Source organism: Strix uralensis, chromosome 3 (genome assembly GCF_047716275.1).
Source record: "Strix uralensis isolate ZFMK-TIS-50842 chromosome 3, bStrUra1, whole genome shotgun sequence".
NCBI classification, from domain to species: domain Eukaryota; kingdom Metazoa; phylum Chordata; class Aves; order Strigiformes; family Strigidae; genus Strix; species Strix uralensis.
The window spans coordinates 26,411,910-26,439,681 of NC_133974.1; the positions used below are offsets into that span (position 1 = coordinate 26,411,910).

At 35.7% G+C, this 27,772-nt stretch overlaps 1 protein-coding gene across 1 annotated transcript in view; it reads left to right on the forward strand.

Moving 5' to 3' along the window:
• The window catches only part of MCPH1 (microcephalin 1), a 134,498-nt gene extending 107,071 nt beyond the window's left edge, over window positions 1-27,427 (forward strand). Inside the window, exons 13-14 of the mRNA XM_074861695.1 lie at window positions 25,141-25,378; window positions 27,361-27,427. Coding sequence (XP_074717796.1) covers window positions 25,141-25,378; window positions 27,361-27,416 — 294 coding nt within the window. The 3' untranslated portion in view covers window positions 27,417-27,427. The remainder of the gene's footprint in view (window positions 1-25,140; window positions 25,379-27,360) is intronic.
• Window positions 27,428-27,772: the final 345 nt, after the last annotated feature.

Sequence of the window (27,772 nt, forward strand, 5' to 3'; positions counted from 1 at the left end):
GCATTTGGACAATTTAAACCTAAAATCTTTATGTAAGGTTTTGACTTTTGTTGTATTATGTTGATGTGAAAACACAGCAGATTGTGAAAGAATCCAGAAGGCTTTTGGAAAATGAGAAATCTGCCTTACTGACATCTTAAAGAAAAATGCATATGCTGTTTGTTTAAAGGAATGTATTTTTAAAATGTCTAAGCAGTTGACAGTGATCTAGCCTTACAAATCACCCCAGTCTCTTCCTCTTGTAAGCAGTCATTCAGGTTATCGGAAGGTTCTCTCATCTGGTAATAGCACACTTATTTGATAATAACAGCATGTCATACTTCCGAAGAGCATGTTCAAGTTAAGAATCTGAATTCAAAGATAAACTGATGTCAAAGAGAGAATGAAAAGGAAGTCAGAAATTGTGTGAGAGGAATAAACAAAGCTTTCAGAGAGAGAGAGGACATTTATGGCAACAGTAAGGTACCTAGTTCCTGACATCTGTTTCCCTCAAGAAAAAAATACAGTACATATGCTAACCTTTTTATGGAGAGTGCAAGAAAAATATTTGCAGCATATTTTGATATACTCATATTTGTTGAACTGTATTATGGATGTGTAATTTAAAGAGGACAGAGGAACTGCAAACTATTTTTGCACTCCATAAAGATAAATCTTTGCTTTTTTCAACACTACTAAACCTAGTTCAGTAATAGTTCCCAAAAACAGTGCCCACCCTCTTGCTGATTCTGCCACAAAACCTGGGCATTCTTTTTATCATTGGTCTTACTGCTGTACGACCAAAGGAAGGAAGGAAGGAAGGAAAGTATTTTTTTCCCTGGTTAGTGAGGTATCAGAACACGTGATGGGACAGTAAAAAGATTACCTGCGTACTGATACTAAGATTAGGGCTCCTTTGAGCTTGCCTCCGTATGACCATCTAGTGAAACTCCTATTACTGTGTAAATATTAACATAAGTACCTCACTGGCTGAGTAACAGCCTGTTCTTTATCTCTCCAAATAAATCATTTGCTGGAAAGATAATCCTTTGTCTCCAGCGGAATGTGTACAGAAGATCAAATCTCTTATGAGTATCCTATCATCAAATTTGTGTATTTTCTTCCCAGCACAAACCAATTAGAAAGTACTCTTAGTGGTCTTTCACTTTATCTATATCTGAATTATTACTTGAGTAGTTTCACTACACAGAGAAAATTCAAATCTTTGAAAATCTTTATTTTGTCCCACTAGAAATACCTGTATAGGAAATTCAGAGACTGTCGTTGGTGATGTCCATATTGTTTGATCACGAATCCCCATTCAGGCTAGCCACAGCCAAATTGAATTATATTTACAAATCTTATCAAATAGTTCACTCCTAGCTTACTAGCTTCAGATTAAACTTAATTATAGAAGGTCTTGTTTGTAGTTGTATGTTCTCACTTGATTTTTAAGTCAATATCTTCAGTCAAATCTGTGATCAAATTCTATTTTAAATAACTAATAAGGTTTCACCTTTAGTGTTACATGATACATTATCAGTTGTTACTGCTTCAGCTGTAGCCTGTGGGATGCTTTTAATAGCAATGTCCAGTGAATAGCATTTTTATTGAACATAAATAACTTTATATCTAATTCATCAAATTAATGATCAGTTGATGTTATTCTACTAATTTCTGCCTTCTTTGCCTGTTTGCCCACTCAAGTATCATTTTTAAGAACAAAAATGCATACATTAGTTAAAATATTTACTAGATGATGCCATGACAATTAAGAATATCTCCTAACTTGGCTTAGAATATTTTCCTCTTCTATTAATGAAGACTGTATCCTTGCATAGGGTGTCAAGGTGGCCTTCTTTGATTAAATACAAAGGTCAGGTCAACCAAGGCTTCCTTGTAGAGTGAGAGAGATTTCTCTCTGTTGATCAGAAGAGGACTCTTGAGTAACAAGCTCAGATGAAAGTGTCTGATGTTAGGTGAAACGAATGTCATGAAGTTTACTAAACAGTACAAATATTGGCTTCATTCTACTTATAAAAACCTTGTTGCTGTAAACTGCATGGGAAGGCCAGGAGCCTTTTCCAAACCACTTTTCTGCAGGAGGTGAAGAGAACTGAGAATAAAACCACCTGATTTCTTGTCTTTTGCTAAGAGTTCTCATTTGACTTACTGAAAGAAGTGATGGTTATTCCAGATTTCAGATGTGTTTCATTGTCTCAACTTAAAGTGCTGTTGTTAGAAAATTATCAATATGTTTTCATTTTATTACAATTTTTTGACTGTTATATCCAAACTTGATTGTTTTGACTCTCATCTCTTTCAGTATTGGATTTAATTGGACTATGAATTGATTAAAAAACAGTCCACCAAGAAATTGGGTCTAAATAGATTATTCACCCTGGAGAGACAATTCTTTTATGCTGTAGGCACATTTTTCAAGGTTAAGAGCACTATACCTTTGGTAAATATCAGCTGAAATGTTTAATCAGTGCCTGTTCTGGAACCCCATTGCAGCCCACAGCGAGGAGGGATGGGCTAGCAATGGACTGAGTTTTCATCCAGATGTCAAGTATTCCAGGCAGAACTACAGCAGGCAGGGAAACAGTTAGGAGTCATGGCCTAAACTTTGTTTTAATTTCATACCAATTATAAAGAAATATTTTCTGAGGCTAAGATCTATGAGGCTGCAGAAAAGCCTTTCATCAGAAGTGCTGGAATCCCTGTTGCATGAGTAATTTAGTATGGATGGGCAAAACACTGAAATATGTAAAGGAAAATCCTGTACTGGCAGCAGTAAGAATTAAGTGACCTAATAAGCTTTTTCATCTCTTACTTTCTCTCATTAAACCTCATCACTTTGCTGAAAGAAACGTGTTTATGTTAGACTTCCATGTGAAAGTGCTTATAGAAAAAATATCCCTCTTCAGATGATAAAAATATAATTAATATATTTTAAATAATTCTTGCATTTTCTCACAGCCATGAAATTAAAACTGTCAGCCACAAGCTAATATTAATGCCTGCAAAATACTAAACACAATTATTTCAACATAATGCAGCAGTGGTTTTAATATTGGAATTATTATGTTTTTAGATTTCATTGCAGTAGTGGAACTACTTCATTTTATATTATTAATTCTACCAGTGTCATGCAAAATACAGTTAGTCCTATTACTAAAAGCATCAGGGTGAGACTGTGCTTCATAGACTATTATTGCCCACATGTGAATCTGCTTGGTTGAGATGTTTAACAGACAAATTATTCTCAACTATCAATAGCATAACTGCTACTTTTGTTTTCCGATATTTTTTAAAAATAATACTTATTTAAACATATTTACAATTAATAATGTAAAAAATGCACTTCACAGACATCATCAACATAACAAGCCACAAAGTTTACATCAAAATCAGAGTGCTCTTATTTTTTATTACCTTGAGACAGATTATCTTCTGACTTTTAAAACCTCTATTTTGGAAAATTTATTTTATGTGAAGCAGGCTCCTTTGTATTCATATATTTTACCTCTCTGGTTCTGCAACAGAGTGGAGGAAAATCTGCACTCACCTACCTCTTACGTAAGTCTGCTGGCCAACAATTTTACACTGCAGTATACCAAATAAATAAAAATAACATGTACTTTTAAGATAGCAATTTCAATAAACTGATACCCTGGAGGACTAAGAAAAAAGTGATGCCTTAGGGGCAAACTGTGGGCCTCTCATTTAGAAGACTTTCCTAGTATCAGTCAGAACCTTTTTCTGATGTGTCTAGTGTGCACAGTGGTCAGAAGCTGCTGAAGTAAACAAAATGTGGGTCTGTTCTCCATTATTATAATTTGCAGATACTCTGTGTCTGCTCACAGAGGATGGCCCAAGGCTTTTAAAGCTGTTAATGACATGAACAGTGGCCAAGAACTGTCTTTATTTGAAATACAAGTGTATTTTAAAAGTAAACCAGAACGTGTGAATCCTCAACCAGTTGCCATTTGCAGTAACTTTACACAATGAGGATTTTTTTTAAAGATACAGATTTCTCACCAAACATTCACTGGACTAGTTAAACAATTGGAAGTATTTTCAAGAGGTGTCACCACTAGTTAAAATATTGGCTTTCATAGCTGGTGTAAATGAGAATCAGGCTTTACAGTACGTGAAACTTGGTTCCCTCTCATTGGATTTTCAATGTTCATAAATTCATTAAATGCTCATTCATCAGTTCCATCTCTTTGCTGGCTCTTCCATGTCAGAATAAGGCATCTGTTTCCACAAAATGAAGTGGCAGATGGTTTAGTAAGTATTGCCTCCTATTACAGCTGGGGGAATTAAGTAATTTTAATGAACAGAAGACAAACAGAAATGAAGGTATTCAGGATTAGAAATAAGGGAGAGAGGGTTTCTTATCTTGTCTTTTTTTTCCCCCCTAGTTAATCTTCTTTTATAAAAGTAGAGTTGTGAGTCCTAAATACTAAATGTTGAAATTCAGGACAGTTTGGGACTGTGTAACAGCTCTGCACGTGGACATCAAATATACCGGAGCTGGTATGGCATCTGCTGTACATGCAGGTTTTATCCATGTATGCACTGTGTCATTTTTCCCGTTTACTAAGCATTGGAAAAACAGCCTGGTTTCTATGAAAATATGTGGAAAACCATGCCCCATATACTTTTCATATGAGATACAAGACTTGACTGTGTAATGCAGGGCATCCCCTGTTATGTGGGATATCGGCCAAGCCCAGCAAAAAGTAAAGATACAAGCAAGAGAACAAAACCAGAGAAATAAATGATTACTAAATCCTTACTCTGTTTTTAATGTTTATATTCTGCTCTGATGTCTGCTGTTATAGTCCACCTTGAACAACATCTCTGAGCTGGAATAGTCAGGTATTCTGTACTTTCTAGTCTATTTAATGCTTTATGGTTAAAACTTTAAAATGTTTAATGTTCATAAGTGAATGACAGTCAGATTTTCAAAGGTAATACTCAATACAGGCTTTGAGTCTTTCAAAAATCCTAGTGTGTCCCCCTTTGCATCTTTGGATAACAATATATCTCTCATCCATAAGCATGGAAAAGAATAAGAGCCTTTTAATGTGTTACGTGCATGAGTACTTTATGTTATATTTGAAAGCTGAACTGCAGCTGTTACAAATTTCATCAACAGTTTTGGGGTATAAAACAAATGTTACCTTGTTTTGGGGCATACCAGTGTTGCCAGTGCTTTTGTTACTCAGCTGTTTTGGTCTGTTACATCCTGACTTGTGAACTAATTAGATTAAGAAAAAAATAATAGTTTAAATTCAGGGGAAATAATTCTTTTCCTCGTGGTTACAGATGCGTGAAAATGTTACTCTGCAAAATGGCAATAGAAGGCAGCAAATAAATAAAAAACATAATTTTATTTTTGGCATGATTTTGGAAGTCAGAATCCTGATTTCTGGGTAGTTCAGTTAGCAGTCCTGGACTTCTCCACTGAAAGTCTCATTGTAAGACCCTTCTTTCACATTTCCAAAATGTGAAAGTAAAAACTGGTAATATTCTACAGATTTGACTTTGCTTCTGAGACCTTTTTTTTCTTGTATCTATTTATAAATGTAATACTGTTCAACCCCTCTTTATTGGCATGTATGTGCTTATTATATCTAATGAGAAGCAAGTCCTCTCAGTACCTTTGATACTGTTGAAAACTTCAAATTAAATTGGAATTGGGTGTCCTGCCTACAGGAGCACAATATGATCCACAGTTGCATACACATTTCACTTACTAAAACTTACTGTGGTGACTGCAGGTAGAAGTTTTATAATGTGCAGGCTAATGCATATGGAGTTTTTTCTAAGCACTTCAACTCCCATTCTAACAAGGAATCCTGAGAATATTTACCTTTATTTATCATGTTTTCAATATTAACTATGTTACTAGAGATGGCAGAAACCACCTAGCTGGCATCGTCTCACTTTGAATACTAGGTCAAAGAAGGTGCTACCAGGCCATCACTTTCTGCAAGTCATGCTGCTTCTCTGTCTAATATTCTAGTGCTGTTAGTTTGTCTGTGTTACATCTGTGAAATTCAGAATAATCCCTATATTCGTTTGATACATTGCTACAGACAAGAAAGAAACGAACTTTTATATATTCAGGATGAGAATGCAAATTACTATTTTTATTTAATAAAGACAGATTGTTGAGCCTGGCACTAATTTTATCCTTTATTACCAGTGAAGACATGAGAACTTGAAGTACATCCTGCTTCCATACCAGGGAAATTGGCTCAGACTGGAAGGAGGAAGACATAGCGTAGTTTTTTGTGGCCTGTGTCCTTTAAATGTTAGTTTACAAAGGCATTCTGAGTCAAAAGGCCAATTTTATCCAAAAGATGTTTTTTAAGACATACATCACATATTCTGACATACATAGCATATTCAGACAAACAGCCAAGATGAAACCTGTTGGACTTTATGGATGCATCTGATTATTGCTCAGGAGCCCGTTCGGAGAAGGATGGCTACCTACCTGTGTGGCTTCTCTGGCTGATGTACTTGATTTATGCACTTGAGCACATGGTCGTTATGTCCTGTAATGGTTTACAGATAGCTTGTTACACCCCAACTAGCTGCTAAAAAGACCTCTGTTTTAGCTACATAGCTAATTCTCCAGGATAAAAATCAGTATCTTGAATGTAATTCCTTTTTACCACTCTGTAGTCCTTGCTTACAGCACAATGGACTCATGGATCTCACTAATAGGATCCTGATGTCTTGCTACATTTCAGTCACAAAAACTTTTCATCAGTTACTTTGCCTGTAATTTTAATGTATGCCACCAGTTTCCTCTCTGCATTCAACTGGTTTGGTCTAACATGGAAATGAAAAATGAGTGAATGTAAATTTTTTGCTAAACCGAGGTGCTAATTATTGACAGGATGGCTGATTCCAGCCCAGAATTTTCTCTGCATATAAACATAGAATTCATTTCATAAACCAAAACTGAGCTTTTGTTTGTTTGCCTAGGGGTTTTGTTCCAAGTTTCTTGAGAGGAGATGATCCTTAAGTGCAAAGAAACACTAGGATGTGTTTCCATAAACTTATATGGGAAATACTGTGATAACGAGGCACCAGAAGAGCAAACAAAACCTGGAGTAAGGAAGCTGAAATTCATGTATAGATATTAAGAAGAACAGAGCCAGGCCCAGTCATCTTTGCAGCCAATATTCATTGCTAGGAAGAAATAGGGGTTTATATTGTTCTATTGATATCGTTTTGGTAGATTTCTGGCTTGCTGCAATTGTAGCACATTGCATTTTTACATTATTGTCTGAACTGTAACGTCACACTTCTAAGAAATCAGCATTTGGGGAAGCTGTGTTATCATAGAGAAACACAATCAAAGTTTTATTTTGGTCTTTTTTCCACGCTAGCAAAAGCCTGGTTAAGTTCACGTGCCTTTGTCTTTTTTTTCTCTTCTCGTGATGTTACACTATGATTGTGTTTGCCTGTATGATTCATTACAAGCGTGCTGGCAGATGGTCACGTACACTTTGCAAGAGTGCTTGATACTAATAATAATCAGCTTTTAGTTTTTATATTTTTTTTCCTAGAGTAAGTAATGTATGTTATCCTAATGCCTAGAAAATCATGGTTGTTTTCAGTCACTGTCATCTAAATACTTTTATCCTTCAGTAAAAAAGGTTTCTCTGTACATGTTCAACATTTCATGAGTTGAAGTTAAATTGCATGTATGGATGCTAGTGACAGAAGAATTAGTGCTCCATCTTCCTCATATGAACAAAGTGGAAGAGTAAGTGTTTCATGAGACCAGTATGTGCTAGAAAACCTCCTCGCTCCTGCATATGAATGATATTTTGTTGGTTAAGCCATTGGAGCCCCACAGGGGCTATAGCTAAAGCTTGAGAAATCCTGCTTTGTCTCACTTGATCCACACACTTGTTATGGTAGAAGGAAATTGTTTATGTATATTTTATTGCATAACAGTAAATCAAGCTTATATGCAGTGTTTATCTGTAATGGTTAAAATGCTGTCAGTCCAAACTGCATTGCATTTATTTAAGTGGTGAAATTGTAAAGAACTACTTCTATGTAGCACTGTAAAATGTGTATATCAAGTAATGTTGTTTTTTATAAGAGGAAAAACTTATTGAATTATGTGCTCTCATCATTAAAATATGACACAGACACATTTAATGTTTTTTTTAATACCAAGACTAACATTTATTTAACAGTAGTTCTAGATGGAATAGCTGAAGAAGACACAATATAGTGGAACTTTGTGGGGCCTGTTTATAGCTATCTTTATGTTGAAAAAGGAAAATTTCTAGTCTGATGGTTTTAGTGGACACAGCTGTTGAGATGCTCTTGTTGGCTTTTGTTTATCATAATTGTAGTACACTATATCCAGGCAATAAAATTAGTTATAAATCTGACTCCCTCAAAACACAATGTCATGCAATGGTTCCAGCAAAAGTGAATCTTAGTCATTTAAGTAAAGTTCCCTTATTTTTAACAAATTCCTTGCTCTGTTTCTTCATTTAGTCATAAGCAAAATGTTGTACTGCAACTCTACTTATGTTCTTGCAAGAGCATATCACACTAAAGTCCATGACAAGGTCTCTGCAGTGTAGGATCATGTCCTACAGACCTGATAAGATATTTTTCTGAATGTATTTCTCAGTTACAGAGTCTTATTCATCTCCTGAGAGCATTACAATGTACATTTTAGCTGATACAGCTCCTCTTCCCAGACTCTTTCATAAGTGTGCCTAAGGTACAGTCTTAACTGCTACATTCTGTCCTCCAACGTTGAGGCTGAAGTAATTCACAGCTAATATGAAAAAAATATTCCATGAACCTGTGCCAAATTCTGTCCTGCTAGTCTTAGTTTCACTGATATAAAAGTTGTAATAGGCCCCTTTGATTCCTAACTCCCATACCTTTGCTCCAACCACAAGAAAAAAAAGAAAATATTCATAAGGTAGTTGCAGAACCAAATTACAACTTCAGCTGATTTATTTTGCATTATTTTTGATTTATTTTGCTTTTGAGCATATGTATTTATATATAGACATACTTCTGTTCTTGTTCTTACTATTTTGTGATTTATTATGTGTTGATGAGATTCTGTTATAGACCTTGGAGGCTTTTTCAAAGACCAGAAGTTCCATTGTCATGTTTTTCTTACAATGATTTATGTCTTGTGTATTGAAGTTATTTATCAGAACTATTTAAAAGATCATCTAAATTCATAATTTTTAAAAACACTGTTAATATTTGCCTAAAGTTGTTTCACAGAGGCTGCAATCAAAAAAGGGCCTCACTTTGCTAGCTATAATATTACTAATATAAAGGTAGTATTTCTTCTTATTTTCCACTGAACATAAAAATGGACTTTGCATCTTAACGCATTGTACAAATCCAAAACAAAAGATAGTGTCTGCCCCAGAGACCTTTTGATCTACAGAATAATATTTCCATACTTTTTCTTCCCAATCTGGCTAAAAGGTCACACTTTACCTATATTCCATTTTACCAGATTTATTTGTGGCCCGGAGGTTTTATCAACTTCATTTCAAGCAGAAGACTCTGGCAATATTTGACATAAGGGACTTTTACCTGGGGAGTTGATTCCAGGCAGACTGATTCTGCTGACCTTCAATAGTCTTTGCTACATGGCATGACTATTTTTAAAGCTACTGTAGAGAGAGAAGTTTAATGGGAGTATGTTTGCCCAAGGGAGGGGAGTTTTATGGGTAGTCTGAAAGGGGTGGAATTTTGTTGGCTGTTTTAACAGTAACTGTTAATTAGTATCTTTTAAACTAATACATTTTGGACAATCCAGGGAAGAAGTGTAAAAATTCTGTTTAAAACTAACTTCCTAAGATCAAAGGAAATAAACATTTAAGAATCAGCCCAAAAGGGTCCTTGCTAGCATGTTAAAGCTGAAAAACTTGTCCTAAAACTTCAGTGGTCTACTAAAAGTTTTGCCTAGCCTCAGAGATTCCTTCCTGAATCAAGACAAGTTTTAAGTGCCTGAAAGAGCAGCAGTTTCAACACAAAGTGAGGTCAAACTCTACAGGTTTTATTGAGTATTACTGAAATTCTGGGTTTAGTCTAACATGAAGGAGGTAAACAACGATGATGTTGAATAAGAAGTTTTGCACAAAACTTTGTCATGTGAAATTATATAGTTGAGTTGATTGTGGCTTAGAAGAAAAACTATAAAATAGGAACAGCATAAATAATTGAAAGTTCTGTTTGTCCCATCCCATTGAGTTTTTGGTGTGGCTCAGAACATGCTTATAAATCACATGTGACTTCTTGAAGCGGTGGCACAGTGTGATCCTGTCATATTCTTTGTGCTGTATGGACTGGGCAGGTTGCTGCTTACTTACGTAGGAGATGCCTGAAGGAGATACATTGGTTCATCTGACATGCAATTAGACAATTTTTTCTTGTGTTTTTCTGTTTTTTCTGGAGGTTGATGAGATCATTTCTCAAATTCAGGATTTTTTAAGGATTAACTGGACTATTTCTATTTTCATGCTGTCTTTGCTGCAGATGTGGTAGTGTTATCAGAAGTCTTCAGCATCCTCTACTGGCTTAAACCATTTACAGAGCATGTTTCTTCTACTGCATTCCAGATTTGTGTAGAATACAACCCTGAGCAGCCAATTGGGTTTTTGACTGCATTTGCCTGAGAACTTACTTTTGATTTATAAGCAAAAGAAGCAGTGCTTTTCACAACGATATAATATGCACATAGATACTTTACTTATCCAAAATGGCATTTGTCTGACTAATTATAACTCCTGTTGTAATGTCATTTTAAGTTTGAACTTCTGCCTTGGTGAATCATCCCTTCCAATTTCGTGGTTAAATAAATTTAGGAAAGAAACAACATGTGTTGTAATATATAGGCAGTATTGTACTTAACCAGTCAATTACGTTATGTTGTGTTTGCAGGTCTGGTGTTTTAACTTTTCATGGGAAGTTGTCTTTCTCTTGGTAATTGCAAATGAAGTAGACAGAGGTCTTTCATCTGGAATCTAAACATTAAGAAAAACTGTGAAAATTAAGGAAAGCAGGCATTGTAAAAGATTCTTATTACTCTGATCTCATAGATCATGCTGAGGAAAACACAGGATCATTTCTGTTAAAAAAAAATATTTTCAAATGATATATTAAATGATCTAACAAGTGACAATAATAGGTGAATTTTGCTGCACAGGATAGTGCATTTCAAGTATTCTGGTGTTCTAAAAATGTTTTTGAATCACTTCACACAGATGGTATTATGTTTGCATGGCATTAGAATTGATTATTACCTTTAATAGCTTTCATGAGACACTGTTAGTGAAAACCCTGTTACCTATGTTTCATCTCAGTGAACTGCATGCCATAATTAAGTGTACTTCAAAAGCTAAATTAAACTGAATGAACGAAGTAACCAGTAAGGATGTCCTCTTGAGCATTCATTCTTACCATGATGAATGATGCTTGTTTTTCTCTTCTCTTTAATTAGAATGTTTCTACATTTGCCAAAGAAAATGTTGGAATGTGGACAAAAACTGAAATTATAGGAACAGGGCTTGATGTAATAGCTTATTTGTAAAGGAAACACAACTTGTTTGGTATTTTATTGAAACAGGAAGTTCAGAACCTCAGTACACACAAGCACAACAAATTCTCAGGTGCTAGTTGAGTCATCTGTTGTTGGAAGTAGTCTCATAGAAGGCTTCCCCTTGATTTAGTTTTAATCTTCAATTAACAAAGGGAAGGAAATTACATACAGATTTAGTTTTAGATTATGTGCAAAGCTCTCTGTTGCTTTTTAGCTGTCAACCTGATGTGCATGCTTTGTGAGTATATCAGGTTGGCACAACTGGAGTGTGTCTGAGTGAATATATTCAGCTTTTAATAAGCATAAGAAGCCTGATGTATTTATTTCATTTATAAAATAATGTATAGCTTGCTTAATCAAAATATTCTGACTTTTCCTTCTTATAGTCATCTCATACCTGATTCCAGCTTTACTGCAAATTATAGAAGAAATCATCTGTGATAAGGTGATAATTGATAAAACTACTGTTTTAAATTTAGTATGTTTTTTCTTTATTTAATTGACATGTTTTTTTTAAAATAAGAGGTCTGTTATACAGCAGAGAAGAGCATGATGATACCATGCAGTTTTATTTAGCTGTGAAATCTTTAAAAGGCACTTGGGAGTTTATGTGTGTATCTTCTCTGTTAGAAGACTTAGTTTTTCCCTTCCTTCAAGGTCTGTATGACACTGGCCTTCTTTGAATGAGAAGGATTTTACTGAAATCCCTCCAAATCCCATTATTACTCTTCCTCTGTTTAACCCCAGCTGTACTCCAGTGTTGTGCAGTGAGTTCTCCTTTCCTCCATCAACGTTCTGAGCAATGATGGCTTTGTAACTCTCCCAGTACTGGTACATAGCATAAGGATAAATGCATTAGCACTTTAATCAATAATGTCATTTTAAGAAAAAATTCCATGGGTAGTATTAGAACTATTATGTCAGCTCCTAAATTTTAAAGTTAATATAATTTTTAAATAAAAAATAGACACAGGATCCAGTGAGTGTGCAGGACATTTTTAAACTTTTGCCCTTATGGAGGGCTAGCTAGATTAGATTCTTCTTCCCCATCCTCTGAGTAGTGTATATACTTTGGTATAGTACGTATGCATATAAAGACTACCTTCTGCTCCATCATGGTAGTTTGTATTGTTATAGGGCTAAAGCTATATTCCTTATACACCCATCTTATTCCCACTAATTTTAGTGTGAATTCTGGACTGGGACAGAGCCAGAGATAGTAAATATTTATTTACAGACTTTTACTAGAAAACTAGTGTGTAGGAGAGGAGTTATAGAGCATTTGTATTTTAGCTAAGCTATCCAGTAGTTTGACTAGAAAATAGCTAGTAATTTTGCTTGAAGACCACAACTGTTTCTGTGCTTCAGAGTATTTATCCTGCACCTAAGCTCAATTACCTAGTTGCTCATATTTTATATACTGTACTTGCTGAGTATCCTTTGGTTTTCAAATTGCAACTGCTTGCTTATGCAACGACAACCTCTTGAGAAGGCTTTCTGCTCTCACTAAAGCACTTCAGATAAAATCCAGATAGACTAAAAAGTAGTAGCTTCTCTGTCCTGCATCATTCTTAGATGAAGAGCAGTAGGAATATAGGAAAGGAACTCAGAAAGGAGAACAGGGTCAGCAGTTTGACCCTACAAACTTTGCCCAGCTAGCATGAGAAATCGCTGAAAGTCCACTACCATAATAAGTCTGCCTAGTAGTCTGTATTTAACCATGTCATAGCTGTCGAGCTCAAATGTAAAACAAAACCAAATTCTAGATGGAATTTATGACAATATTTCCTTTTTAAAAAAGTTTTTTACAAGATCATTATATTTGTAGTAAACAGAAGTGGACTTTTCTATGAATTGGTGATTCCCTTTTCAGTGAATCTTCGTGTCACTTCAGATTTGCACTTTAATAGCTTACCCTCTAGAGTCACACTTTTATTTTAGCTTCATTAAGATTGTTCCTGCAAGACCAAATGCAAATATCAGATAAGTGAAATGAATATTGCTCTGTTATCTTTGTCACTAAAAAAATTAAATTAGAAATTAGTGATAGAAAAGTAGAAGAATTATCACATGTTGAAATCCAAAATTCATTTGAAATCCTAATCAGGAGTAAGATTATATTCTAAATAAGACTTATGTTCTAAACTGGCTTCTTCTTACTTGCAGCAACAACTGAGACCCACATTTGTTTCCCTCCAGCATTTGATAAGGTTACTGACACAGTGTCTCCTTTGCCTCCTGTAGATGCTTGAGAAGAAAGCAGTGAGGTAATATGCTGCAAATGTGTTTGGTGTATTAGCTCACAAGCTGATAAGCATCAACTCCTCAAAACAGATACTGGAATCATTTATCTTTAGAAGGGCATCATTTGGTACCTTGCACAACTTATCATTGTGGTTTGTGAATTATTTTTTCACTTTACTAAAATAAACCCTTTTCAGGTGCTTGTCATTAACTTGAAAAATGCTCTGCATGAAAAAAAAAAAAAAAAAGAAGAGCAAAGAGAATAAATTTAGTGTCACGTACTCTGCCTTTACCGTACCAACTTTCATAGCTTCAAAATTACTCTGTATTCACAACATAAATTGTTCTCCCTCAGATATACAGACCATCCCAGCTTGCTGTCACAATATAATCAAAGTTCTTTCTTCCATAATCTGATATTGTTGTTGTGCTAAAAAGTACAAGAGTTCATGAGAAGAATCTGCAAATAGAAAATGTTAATCGTGTCCTTTGTTTAACACCTATGAAGAAAGAGGTTCTCTCAAATAAACTTCTATTGAGTAACTGTAATTTAAAAACATGATTGATAAAAAGCACCTGGTCAAACATTTAAACACCCGGGGGGGGTTTTGCTGTGTGTGCTGGCAGCTTCACTTGCTACTCTTAGTGCTGGAGTATTAAATGTCTTTGCTTTCCATACTTCCTATGGGTTCTTTCCTTCCAATTTGTGACATAGATTAAGTGAAGAAGAGATGGTATTACACATAAAGAAGTACTGCTGCCAAGGAGTACTAATCAGGGAAATTGTAGACCAGAGGTGGTTGTGATAGTAGTTCTATCAGGAGTTTCTGAAAGCAACCTGAACCTGGTGTAGTTTTGCAGTTGGCAGCATTCCACAGCAGTGGCATTCAGCTGTGTGATGCCAGGTAATCTCTTTGAGTGGGTTTATTTCAGTAGTTCTCAGATAGTTCTAAAGACTTTTCTCTGTTGAACATTGATGTAATTTCAACTGACCCTTTAGTTCATATTTTAAAAACACAGAATTCCCTGCTAATTATCATTGTAGCGCATGTGTTTCACTGTAATTACAGAGGTTTGCATGTAACTTCTGAATGCAAGTCTCTGGGTTTCTGCTGTTCTCTGTCATTAGTATGCATCTTTTTTAAACAATTTAAGAAAAAAAAACAGCTTTTAATTATACATCACTTTTTCATTAATGTGTGGTCTGTTATATTGAGTGCTGAACAGAAGCATCTTATATTTTTGTTGATGAAGGAATACTTTAGGCTGCCCTACTTAGAGGGTATGTTTTTCCTCTGTTGATACCCAAAAAAATAATTAAAAGAACAAAGCAACTTTTTTAAAAAGTAATTTGCTGATGCCTGTTTTTTTAAAGCCAAGTCAGTTTTATTTGTCTCGCTGCAGCATATCAAAAAAAGATTGAGAAAAGTCAGTCCTAAGAAATTTGAGGGAGAACGAACTTGCTGTGTTCAAGCTTTGACATATTTCATAAAGCTGTTGAAAACCAAACCATGAAAGCCAGATTTATGAGCTTTTTTAAAGTTATTTGTAGATTCCCAAGACGATTGTGTTCCCATCACTTACTGTAGCCTTTAAAACTCAAATGACGCTTAAAAATATTCATGTTTGGCACACACTGAGTTATTGCTGGGCGTTGCAATGGCATTCAGCTAAAACTAAAGAGTAGAGAGAAGAATGTACTCTGCCTTCACTTAAATCATTTCAGTCTGTTGAGGTAGAGCAAAAGGACACACATATTCATATTTTAAAGATAAAACTAGGAATTATTTTTAATGTTAAGATTACTTTTATTGTGGATTAATAAAACTGTTTGGGGAATGAGCCTTTTGGGAGCGTCTGTGTAACCCTTCACATTTGCCAGGCTTTTCCTTTCAACAAGATCACTCACTTTGTTATTGCTGGAATAGAAAACTCTTTTATTTATCAAAGCATTATTCTTCATCTCACTTTGCCAGGTAGAGCAAATCTGTTGACAGCACTGGATTTATCATTTACTGTTAAAGGCAAATGAAAGGATTCCCCGTATCCCTAAGCCAGCAAAACAAATGTCATTCTTGAAGCTCGCTGCACAATATCCTGTGTTGATTAAAAAAGAAAGTTGGACTGTCTAAAATGATTCAATATCTGAAAAGTCTAAGGTAGTTGAAATGAGCTTATAATTTTTAATGCATGTTATGCAAATACTAGACTTCCATGCCTTGTATCTTCATTAAGTGTAGTATTTATCCATGGGGAATATCAAGTTGTTTTCCATGAACTGCAGCACTTCATTAGCTCATGGAATTTCTGTTTCAGTGCGGCCTTTCATCAGTGAAATATACTTAGCTGGAAATGTATTATTTCAGTCTGTGTAAATGCAGATGTGTTTAGTCCCATATGATTAAACATTGCTGTTTACTTCATTAAAACTTCATTCCTTAAGCTACTCTGCTGAAATTAATGACCTATTCATAGATTACATACTGCTCTCATGCAATAGGTACTAGTCTGTTTAAAAAAAAAAACAAACAGATAATTGGCCTTATGTGGTTGGGAGAGTTCAGCAAGCCTAGAGGCCACTATATATAAAATACGGGTAAATGGTTGCAATATGAGGAGGTAAATGCCAAGATGAAACTAATGTTCCTCCTTCCTGTTGCCATGTGAGAATGAACTATGAGATAACATAAAGGGCAAGTTGCAACTGTTATTAAAGAAATAGGCTAAATTTAGTTTAAGTCATTATTTTGATGCAGGTAATAATTCACTTTGGAAGAAGCATCTCATACCTACATCACTACCCCATTACATCTGCCAGAAGTGACTCCATGCTCTCTTGTGCCTGTAAGCCAGTGATAAAGATGAATGGAAAGGGATGTGCAGTGCATGACCTAGTGCCGAGAGCACCTTGCGCACAACACATGCTTCAGGGCTCTGGGTTCGTTCTAGTCTACTCCCCTGAACTGAGCACATCTTCTGACTGTATTTCATCCAAACAGAGTACAGTCTGTGCCCTTGATGGCTGCTCCGCAGTGGGAACCAAAAGTACACTCAATAGGAATGACCAAAAGATTAGTTTCAAAAGTGCACTAAACTAAACCAGTAAGAATGTATCTTTTTTGCTGAAGGCCTTGTGAGGATATATGCAGCAAGAATAGATCTTTGTCAGCTGCGAGGAAAAACATGTCCATGTATATATTACATATCTTTTAAAGTCATGGCTGGTTGTCTAAAGCAAATTATTTGGAGGCTGAGATTTTTTGGTTTGTACGTTGGCTCAACGTCATTTGTTCAACTGTCAGCTGAGTTAAGGGAAAAGACTTTCTGATTTTACTTTATTTTCTTTGTCTTTTTGAGACATATGAACTTACATGCATTTAAGAACTGAGTTAGACGGAGAGTCCTATCAATAACGCCAGATACAAAATGGTGGATTCAACATGGCTCACTTAGATCTGCTGCACAGAGCATCCATATATGCTCAAATCAGCTCTTTGTCATACATATAACAAGGCCACCACACCAGCACACGTAGGAATCATTGGCATAAAATGTACAACTATCCCGTCCATATACTGCATTTGTTGTTGTGGTGGTTTAACCCCTGCCGGGGTCTGAGACCACGCAGCCGCTGCCCCTCCCCCACAAAGGGAGTGAAATACAAAGCCCCAAGACTGAAATAAGGAAAGGTTTAATACAACAGTGCAATAGCAACACAACCAACAACAACAATAACAATAACAGTAATAGTGATAGCAATGAACAGAGCAAAATAGCTACCAAATACAGCAGTTTGAAGCACGATGTACAAAACCACGAGTGCACCGCGCTCCGCGCCAGGAAAATGTGACCTGCCAGGATGTGACGTCTGCATGGTATCTGAATAACCCGGCTAGAGCTCCCCCCCTCTGCTGGGGAAACTTAACCCTATCCTGGTTAAACCAGGACAGTTGTCTACAATTTTGCTAAGCTACCAGGCTGGAAAATCTGATTAATCATCTCCTAAAGTTGTAGAACTGTAGATTGACTCCATCAGTTTTTTAATTACTAAACTGTCTTCATCTCAACCCATGAGTTTTCTCACTTTCACCCTTCTGAATTTCCCCTCATCCTACTGAGGTGGGGAGCAAGCAGCTGTGTGGTGCTTAGCTGCCTACCAGAGCTAAACCACAACAGATTGGAATTAAAATAACCTTGAGAGATATAAGGAATGATCAGAAATAAGTATGATGGAGTTCAGTAAGGACAAGTGCAAAGGAGGGAGAAATAATCACCTGCAGATTGACAATGCAATATTTCTGCCAAAAGAGCAACTGAGTATTTTAGAGGATCTGAAACAATATATGTCACCTATGTCATACTCTGATAAAAGAAGCAGGCATACTAGGATGTGTGAACAGGAATGCTATGCATACGATACATGAATTGTTTGCAGTGTGCAGAGCAGTGGTGGGGCCTGAGCTGGAATATGGTGTCTAGCTTTGGGCACTGCACTTCAGGAAAGATGTCGATCCACTGGAGAGAATCCAGGGGAGAATAACAAAATGATCAGAGGTCTACAAAATATGACCCATGAGCAAAGACTGAAAGAACCGTGTTTGTTTAGTCTAGAGAAGAGAAGACTGAGGGGAGACATGATAACTGCCTTCAATTATTTAAAAGGTTGTTGCAAATAGGAAGAGAAGAAATTGTTCTCCATGTCCCTTGGCATTAGGACAAGAAGAAACAGGCTGAAAATGCAGCAGAGGCAATTTAGGTTATGTTATTAAGAAAAGCCTTTTAACTGCGAGAGAAGATAAATATTGAACTAGATTGTGTATGGAAGTGGAGAATTGGTGTCTTTGAATTATACTGGGATTCTTGGGGGCTTGTTGCATGTAGTATATGTAACCCTTGCGGTATGCCAGTGATGCAGGGCTCAGAGTTGTATGTGCCACACTCAGATGCCTCTTCGGAGCGATGCATGGCACAGTGCTGCTTTATGGATATTCAGGTGAGGAAAACACCTCCCAGTTATAATTGATAATTATTTGTAGAATTTTGACATAACTTTGCAATTGAAATTTGCAGTCTTATCACTGCCTGGTAGTCACTTTGGTTTAATTCTCTTGAAGTTAGACAAAAACAAGAATGGACAAGTTCCTGAGGTATTTGTGAAGCAAGGTTTAAATTTCTAATCCTGAAAAATCCTTCCTTTGTTAGCTAACCTGTAATGAAAGGATTTTTTTAAGTTTCAAAAATAATTAGTTTGTGTTGAGACCAAATGCAAATATATTGAATTCAGAATCTTTTTGAAGTTATGAACAAATAATTATAGTAAAGTGACCACATCTTACAATCTTAGCAAAGTGTTTTTAAGTGACATGTGTTGGAAATACAGCTCCCTGATTTAGAAGTCATACTTATCCTCAAAAGGGAAAAGACTTATTGTTTTACCCTAATTTGCTTTTCATTAACCTATAGTTGATAATGTTGATATTACATAGTATTTAAAAATAGTTCTACCTCTGGAAAACAAGGAAATTAAACTAAAAATAAGTGAATTTGTTATCTTTTTTCCTGCAAAAATTTGCTATGCCGGAAAAAATGGTTCAAACATCTTCCAGTATAATTTTGAATATCTGCCAAACAGTAGATTTATTTGCCAAACATTTTCATACAGTATTCCCACTGGGACTCAGTCTTTCAGAGAATAAATTGGTGAAATTAACTTTTCTTACCAGTCTATGGGATTTGAGAGAAGCAAGGTTGTCTGCCAACACGCAGTGGAAAGAAACAGTATCGGCTAAATTGTCTGGATTGAAGCATTCTTCCCTTCGCCCTTGTCTTGGCTGGGAAACACTTACTTGAAGGACTATACAGAGGAAGGGAAGAAACTGTGTTTTGGAGAATTTTCCAGATAACATAGTCTTGACTATGTGCCATTTCTCCTTCTTTTACTTTCCTTTTTATTTTTCAAGACCAGATATTGAAGGTTTCTTTTTTCTGGACCAAATTTTCCGCTCTATCTCCCTCCACTTCTGACTCCTGGCTCAGTGCACCAGTCGTCTTCTACTGCACAAACATACACCAAGTGTGCCTTTCTCCGTTTCTGTGCATGTGCTGGGATCCTGATGTAGCTTTACCAAGCATTCAGAAAGTATGTTTTCACTTCTGTCTGAAGGCTTATGTTTCTCTAATTTGACAGAAAGGGAGCTTCTATTTTAGCCAAATGATATCGATAACCATTGAGAAAGCGTTTCAATAAATATTCAGAAATAAGAATACAATATTTGTAAATAATTTACATTAATGTTGCAAGTTGAGTTTTGCTCTGAGAATGAAAAACATTGCTAGCAATAACAAATGCATTTCATGCCAAAAAGTGGAATAAAGTTCTGGGTGTTGTTGAGATAATAGTATGGTAGTATAGCTTGAACCAGGTGGGGTCCTGCATCCGTGTGATGTTCCATTAACTTAGGTAAAATTCTTCAAGGCTGAGGATCTATTTCTTTGTGAAACAGCTTGCTGAAGGAAGTTGTTTCCAGCTCTTAACATGCTCTTTTATACTAGAGAGCACCAATTTATTTATGTAGTACAGCATTTCAGTGTAATTTTTAAAGCTTTTAGTATTCTCAATGTGTTAAAAAAATCAGCAAACTGCTAAAATAAATTATAAGAAATCAAACTAAAATTATGAGCTTTTAATTTAAGTAGAAAATATATATCACACATTGTTCCTACAAAAATAGATTTGCTGTTTGGTTAGTTGCTTCTATTCTCCTATTAAACCTGATATTTAGAAAGATGAAAAAGAGAGCATTTCTTCTTTGTCCTGCAGGAATACTGCATTGTTAACACAAACTTCCTTGATCCCTGTAGGGTCCTGCAGATTCTGCAAATTCCTCACTGCAGGATAACTGTACTTTCAGAAGTCTGCACGCTGCAATACACTCCTCTTTATCAGAAGCAGACTGATTCTCTACTTGTGTGGATGTGTATGAGCCCTTGATCTTTACATGTACATGGGGTTCCACATATGTGTTTTTCTTTTAAATTTTTACTAAATGACGGACTGTCTGAAAATGCATATAACCATGCAAGTGTAATGTTTCCTAACAGTGTTGTAGTTCTGAGTGCGTTCTTCACAAGGTCTTTGTACAGAATTACAGTAACTGAAAATGTAAACATTACTTGTCCAGTGTATTTATCCATACTGAAATCACATGAATGTTAAAATCTTAGAGCTTAATATTTCCCCAGCAACATCAGCCAACTATGTTAAATGAATATGCTATTTTATGTGTCTCTTTTTGTTAAATTTGTACATTATCAAACCATAAAGTTTGGGGTTTTGTTTTTATCAGTTTTATGGTTTTTCTATCATTTAATAGTTGCAGAGTGGTGAAGTAATCCAGAAGACTTCAACAGTCAGACGCTTTTCTTTTTAGTGAAAATGAGCAATTTCTCATCAACTTCAAATGCAATAATACTTGGTCTTAGGATAGATATAAACCATAAAATATACAACCTTCTCTCCTCAAACTTATGTCTTCAATTTTATCTTCTGCTGTTTGCATTTAATAAAACATGTTTATTATTTTTTCAAGTAACAATAACCAAGATATAATTACAGCACATCATGTGCTATTTTCTGGAAATACACTGAAAACTGTGTTCTCTATATAGGATATTAGCAGTCGCAATGCTGAAAACTTTCCAAGTACATCCAGAATTATTTTCTTACATCTTCTATTGCATGAATTCAGGTATCTGCTCAGAGATAATACCTCTGTGGGACTTGATGACTATCTCCTGAGCCTCATGAAAAGATCACACCCTTGGACTTTTATGGGGTTTTGTGCTTGTTCCCACACCCTACCCAGCTGGAGCTACTTTCATAAAGTTCTAGGCAAAGCTGCAAAGTTTTGGCTTTTTTATAAAATATGCTCTTTTGGCTTGTGGGGATTGAAAATCAGTCACAGGAGGGACAACAGTTGGTGAAATGTTTTTTGTGGGTTTTTTTTATAATGAAGAAAGGCTCTATTTCTTTATCATACATTGTCCTTAAGTTTTACTTCTGTCAAGAATGATTTTTTTTTTTCCTTTCAAAACTCAGGTTCAAACAAACATATAAATTAATGATACGTTAATGAGAAATGCAAACATAGAAGAGGTGTCTTCCTGCTGTTCATCCAGCTAGAGAAAGAATGAGGATCTTACCAAAAAGAGTAAATAAATGCTTTTATAACATTTTGGTTCTCCGTCCATCTGCTAACGCATATAATTAGAAAGGAAAATTGATGCTGTCTGTTATAATAGGGAATGACTCAATTGTAAGCGTAACTACTGACTGATACATACACAATTTGTGGAAATAGTCACTTTTGGGGTCTGATATTTTCCCAGGCTTGGTCTCTGCTGAGGAATTATTTATTTATTTGCAAAAGCTTACGTGAAATGTGTGTGGTTTCAAAGGACTGTGAGCACCCCTGGAGTGCCACGAAGGCTTTGATGTTGCAAAAGGCAGCTGAGTCAATTCAGGGGCAAGAGCTAGATTGTGCCCTCTCATCCCACCGCCAAACCCTGTGTGGTCAGCTAGCTGCCTTTTCAGCAACTGGCTAGTGGTGTTTCTTTCACGTTAGTGGGCCAGAAAGCAAAGTTAATCTTTCAGACTACTCTCTGAGCTCTGAACATAAATGCTGTGATTTTTCCCTGTCTCTAAGACCTGTGTGTGGACCCAGTGTGCTTGAGCAAACCCCAGCACAGCCTGTCGGGAAAGTGGTGGTGGTGGTGATCCAGATGAAGGAAGCGTAAAGATGATGTTCCATGCTGAAGCTTTCTTTTGACAATACCACTGAGACGTATTGTGTTCTTACCCTGTCCTCCTCTCAAATGCACTGATAATGCACATAGCTGAAATTTTAAAGGCAGTTTAAGAAAATATCTACAGAATGTCAGCATTTCACTTTCCTGGGTTCTCTTAATATGTACTAAATGTATAGAATAAAGCATGCTATTTGTGGACATCAGCTGAGGTGAGTGCTGTTGGGTCCTTAAAATTTGGATTTCCTGATTTGATGATCAGCTGTGTACACATTTACTTTTAATATTAATTTAATCCATTATTAATTTAATATTAATTTAATTCTTTCTATAGGAAGCTGTATCATATGAATGAGTTTTCATTACAGTGGCAGCTAATAAGTCCTTTCAGGAGAAAAGTTTGAGGAATTGGGAATACAATTAGCCCTTTTAAATTATATTCCCTAAAATATGTGAAATAGCAGATTGCAACAATTTATATTTGGTGTCTTTTCTCTAACACAAGTGCTATTGCATTTTTAAGATAAAAGCTTCTCAACCTAATAATTTTCATCTTTAAAATTTTAGAGTTCCAGGTTGACACAAACAGTGTAACTTCTGTCTTTTTTAGTTAAATTTGATTCATTTTAGATAAACTAGCTTTAAAGTCTCTTGGTAACTTTATTGGTCTTTATTGGTCTTTATTCTATGAGTCGCATCTGATTTGTGACAGTAAACAATTCCAGAGAGCTCTGTGTCAGACCAACTAAGACGGCATTGCATCTGTCATGGGGTTGTTCTGAGACTGATGTGAAGAGATTGTTATTTTGCACTATAGTGCATTCTTTAATTTGATGACCTTGCTTACCACAAGCACTTTTGTAGTTTCACAACTGTGCAATTTTTTAATTAATTAAAATGAATTATTGCAGTCCTAGTAATACCAAAATTACAGCACTGTTCTGTACATCAGAGACTGCAAAGTGGTTTATGTTCTTGAGCTAGTCCCTAAATGGGCACCGATCGTGGCCTCTCAAGACCCATCAGCAAGTGGTACTCCTAGCAAATTCCAAATCTCATACCATATATTAAAAATGTACAATGATTAATTTTCTGGTTTTCATTACATCAAGATGCCCTGCAGATAGATATTCATAGAAGAGCATTCTGCTCAGATGGAGGTAGGCAGTACTGTACCGAGTCCAAAACCAGATCTTCTGCACTTGTGTAAAGTATTGGGTGCCAACTTATGTACAGGTAGGGCCATCAGATACACTCAGTGAGTTTGGCTCCTCCAAAATATGAAATATAACTCTGCTTTGATGCCGTGATCAACAAAATTATTTAGCAGCTGTTTGACTTCCATGAGATAGGATTAGGTGCCATGTCATTTGTAAACCTAAGTTCACAGAAGAATGGAATATATTCTCAGGACAGCAGCCAAGAAATTAACAATCAGAGAAAGTTGAATTATTTATTGATGGAGGAGATCTCAAAATTCAGATTTCGATTGACTTGTCCAAGAGTAGCAGAGGACAGTGGCACAGAACCACTGAGCTATGAAGTCTCACCTTAGCATGGGCTTCACACTTTGCAGGTGCTTCATCTAGCTAATTGATCGAAAGTGCTACGGCAATTCACTTTGACTTTTATCTAGGGATTTGTGAACATGCCAAAGAACTGCCTGGCTTTATAAAGCCCTGTAAACCAGCTGAAGACTTTGGCTGCACATCTGCCAAGCAGATATATTATTGCATTTAATCCTTAAGTGCCTAAGGTTTCACAGCAGGTTTGTGCCAGGACTGGAGGAATGAATCCACTCAACAAGTAGTTTCTTCCACCGTTCAGACATCTCATATAAGCCAGATACATACAGAGTGACCTTTCCTCTATGTAGTGTGCTCATGTTGATCATCTGTATGAAAAATTCCAGTTTACATGGAACAGTTTTCTCTGAGTTCTAGTACATTTGTGTCACTTCATACATCTGAGAGAAAATGCCATTTGTGTCTGTAGGGGGATACAAAGGGGAAAAGTCCCAAAGTAGTTTAAACCCTGAATTAGATATGTTTTTAAAGCTTCCCAATGTAAACTGATGAGCATTATCTATAGTAAAGGCTTTCACAGTTCGTATTTGTGCTGCAAGACTATAATTATTTATAATATCCTTTAATATTTCTGTGTGATGGCCAGTGTTACAAAAGTAAAAATGTAAGATTATAGTGAAAAATAATACTGTCAAGTGCTTTAAGAAGTTTTATAGGTAAACCACCTGACCTATAACACAATAGTCTCAACTCTGGTTTGGGAATTATATTGATCAGCAAAATCATTGTATAGTTTACCCAAGAGTTTCTGATACACCTGAAAAAGTAAAGTTCATACTCATTTACTATAATTCTTTTTTTCTGAATTAAAGAAGACAAGGATTAGTTTTACTCTGAATGGAAATGCAACACATTGGTTAATTAATTTCCTTGTTTCCTCAAATACAGATCTGCAGACTTCAGCGTCACCTATCAACAAGAAAATACCAACAGAATCTCTTTTCAAACCAGCCTGTCATGTTTGTATCTCCTACCAGTCAGCCACCCTGCAAAAAGCTAATTGAACTTATACAATTGTCAGGAGGGAAAATATGTAAAGCTTTACATCAGGCAAAAATCTGTATAGGAAAAAAACCAGGAAAGAAGTACCAGGAAATAAAATGTTTATCAGAAAAATGGGTATTAGGTAAGACACTAAATTTCAACTCTTATAAAATATTGTTGAATATTTATTCCAAAATTGACTGTAGATAGTTCGCTAAACTGAGGTTGTGGAGGGAAGAAAATGGAACAGACTGCTACAGTTTTCAGGAAGGTTGTCTCCATGGTGAGGACTTTCTCTTACAACTAAGACTTCTTTATGGTGGTCCTGGTAATCACCATTGTAATTTTACCAAGAACAAACTTCATCCAAAGATTTTCAAATTTATCTTTTCTATGATTGCTTCATTTAGGGCAAACTAAATTATGAGGAAACCCCTATAGGATAATTGCTTTTTAAAATGGCACGTATTTCAATTTTAGATCTAGTAAAAAAGATCTTTAACTGGTATAAAGTGGCATAAAACTACTGAAATGTGGTAGCACCCTCTGATAATCTGTCCTGCATTGTATATTGTGCATCTGAAAGACAATTTTCTGCAGTCTCTATTTCACTTGCAAAAAGTTTCTTTTTTAAATCTGCTGTTAAGTTTCTAAGAGTTGTCAGTCCATTGCTTTTCCACAATGGACACCGCAGTTCTAACAATTATCTGTTTGGAGAGAATCAGATGTAAAATTGCAATATCCTCACCCTCCAAGAAAAGCTTTTGATAATCTATGTAGGATTCACAGCTTCCAGTCTGACTCTCTTTTTCAGACAAGATAAGGGTATTTTCCAAAAAGGGACCTTCTGCATACTAGAAAATATAAGTTAAATTTTCATCATACACTATGTCAAACTTCTCTAAATAGTGCTCACTCAGACTCTAACAATAAATGTACTACATGAATTGATGTTATATGAGACTAGCCAAGCAAGTCCTAATCTCTCGACCGTTAATGCTATCAGATCATAATGACTTAAAACCTGAAAGAAAATACCACTAAAGAAGAAAGGAAAAGTGAGCCATAAGGGAAAAATACTAATCTAAATGCAAATGTTATTCAAGACTTTCTTAAAGTATAAGATAAAATTGTGAAGATTTAAGAGAGAGGCATAAGAACAAGGCATTGTTTATTGTGCCTTTCTCTGGCTTCAAAGAAGACTTAAAGAGCAAGTGTGGCCAAAAAGAAGTGACCAGATGAGGATACAAGAGGTTTATGCAAGACTAAAAATATGATGTGGTAAATTAAACACAAAAGTTTCATATAGTAGTACTCCAGTCGTAAATTCCAGATGGACAAAGGTAATGATCTAAAGAGGCATGCAACTCATGTGGCATGTCCCACTCTTTTACTGGTCTCATGGAGTTCTGCCTCACCCCAGGGCCAGTATCTCATAATCTACCTGCAGCTGGACAGGCCACACTCCCCATCAGTGGGCTGAAGGATTTGCATATCTGGCTGCTAATGAAAAAGGACTCTGAATTCTTTGTGCCCTTTACAAATAATTCAGTTCTCTTTTTCAGCCTGATGGTGCCTTTTCTAATTGTTATGTCCTGCTCACGAGGCACAGTTATGCAAGCCCCAGCTAATGGATTTTAAATGATGAATCATCAAAATTCAGGAAAAAAAGTATGATACTTTAAAGGAAGGATACAGGCCTTTGAAGCTCAGCCCCTTCTCAGCAACTGTTTACTTAATAGTATGAACAGTGTCACCTTAAGATTGCCATCTTAATCAAATAAATCAAGATCTGAAGTTTTGTCTGATCTTTGACACTTCACTGTTGCAATCCAGTTGGTTTGTGGCTATCTGCTTTCTGCAGTTTAGTACCAGCTGCCAATTAATTCACTCAAGGTTGACCACAATAAAAAGCATGTAGGTAGATAATGCAGCACCTTTTTAAAGCTTAAGTAAATGGTAAGTGCCTGCAGTATTATCATTTCACTGCATTAATTTTCTCTCTCTGGGTTCTCAGCTCCACCAAATTGTTTTATACCAGAAATTGCTCTGAAGTACATTGTTGCTTTTTAATGTTTCTTTTGCATTTTATCTTAAATAATCCTGCTTTTTTGTTTCTTTTAGATTCAATCACTCAGCATACAATATGTCCCATGGAAAACTACATATTTCAGCTGTGAGCTAACTCAAGAGCTTCCATATGGTTGTAAGGAAACAAGTGTAGTTTGGATTCAACAAAAAACTAAGCTGTGAATAAAATTTCTAAGAAAATGCAAGTTACATATTTATAAATACAGGGAAATGTTTTCTACATTTTTATTACTTGTGTAAGTGTTGCTCTTGTGAAATCTTTAGGGTTTTTTATAGTAAAGTATTTCCCTAATAGAAGTCATCTTGCTTTTATTTATTTGTTGAAGACCTTTGGATCTAAAAGTTGAATGAATCATTATTCACTGGAAGGAAGTGGAATGATATTTTCTGATATCTAAGCAAAGTTGATCATGTTACAGTGCAATTAAAAGATGTGCATTCAGTG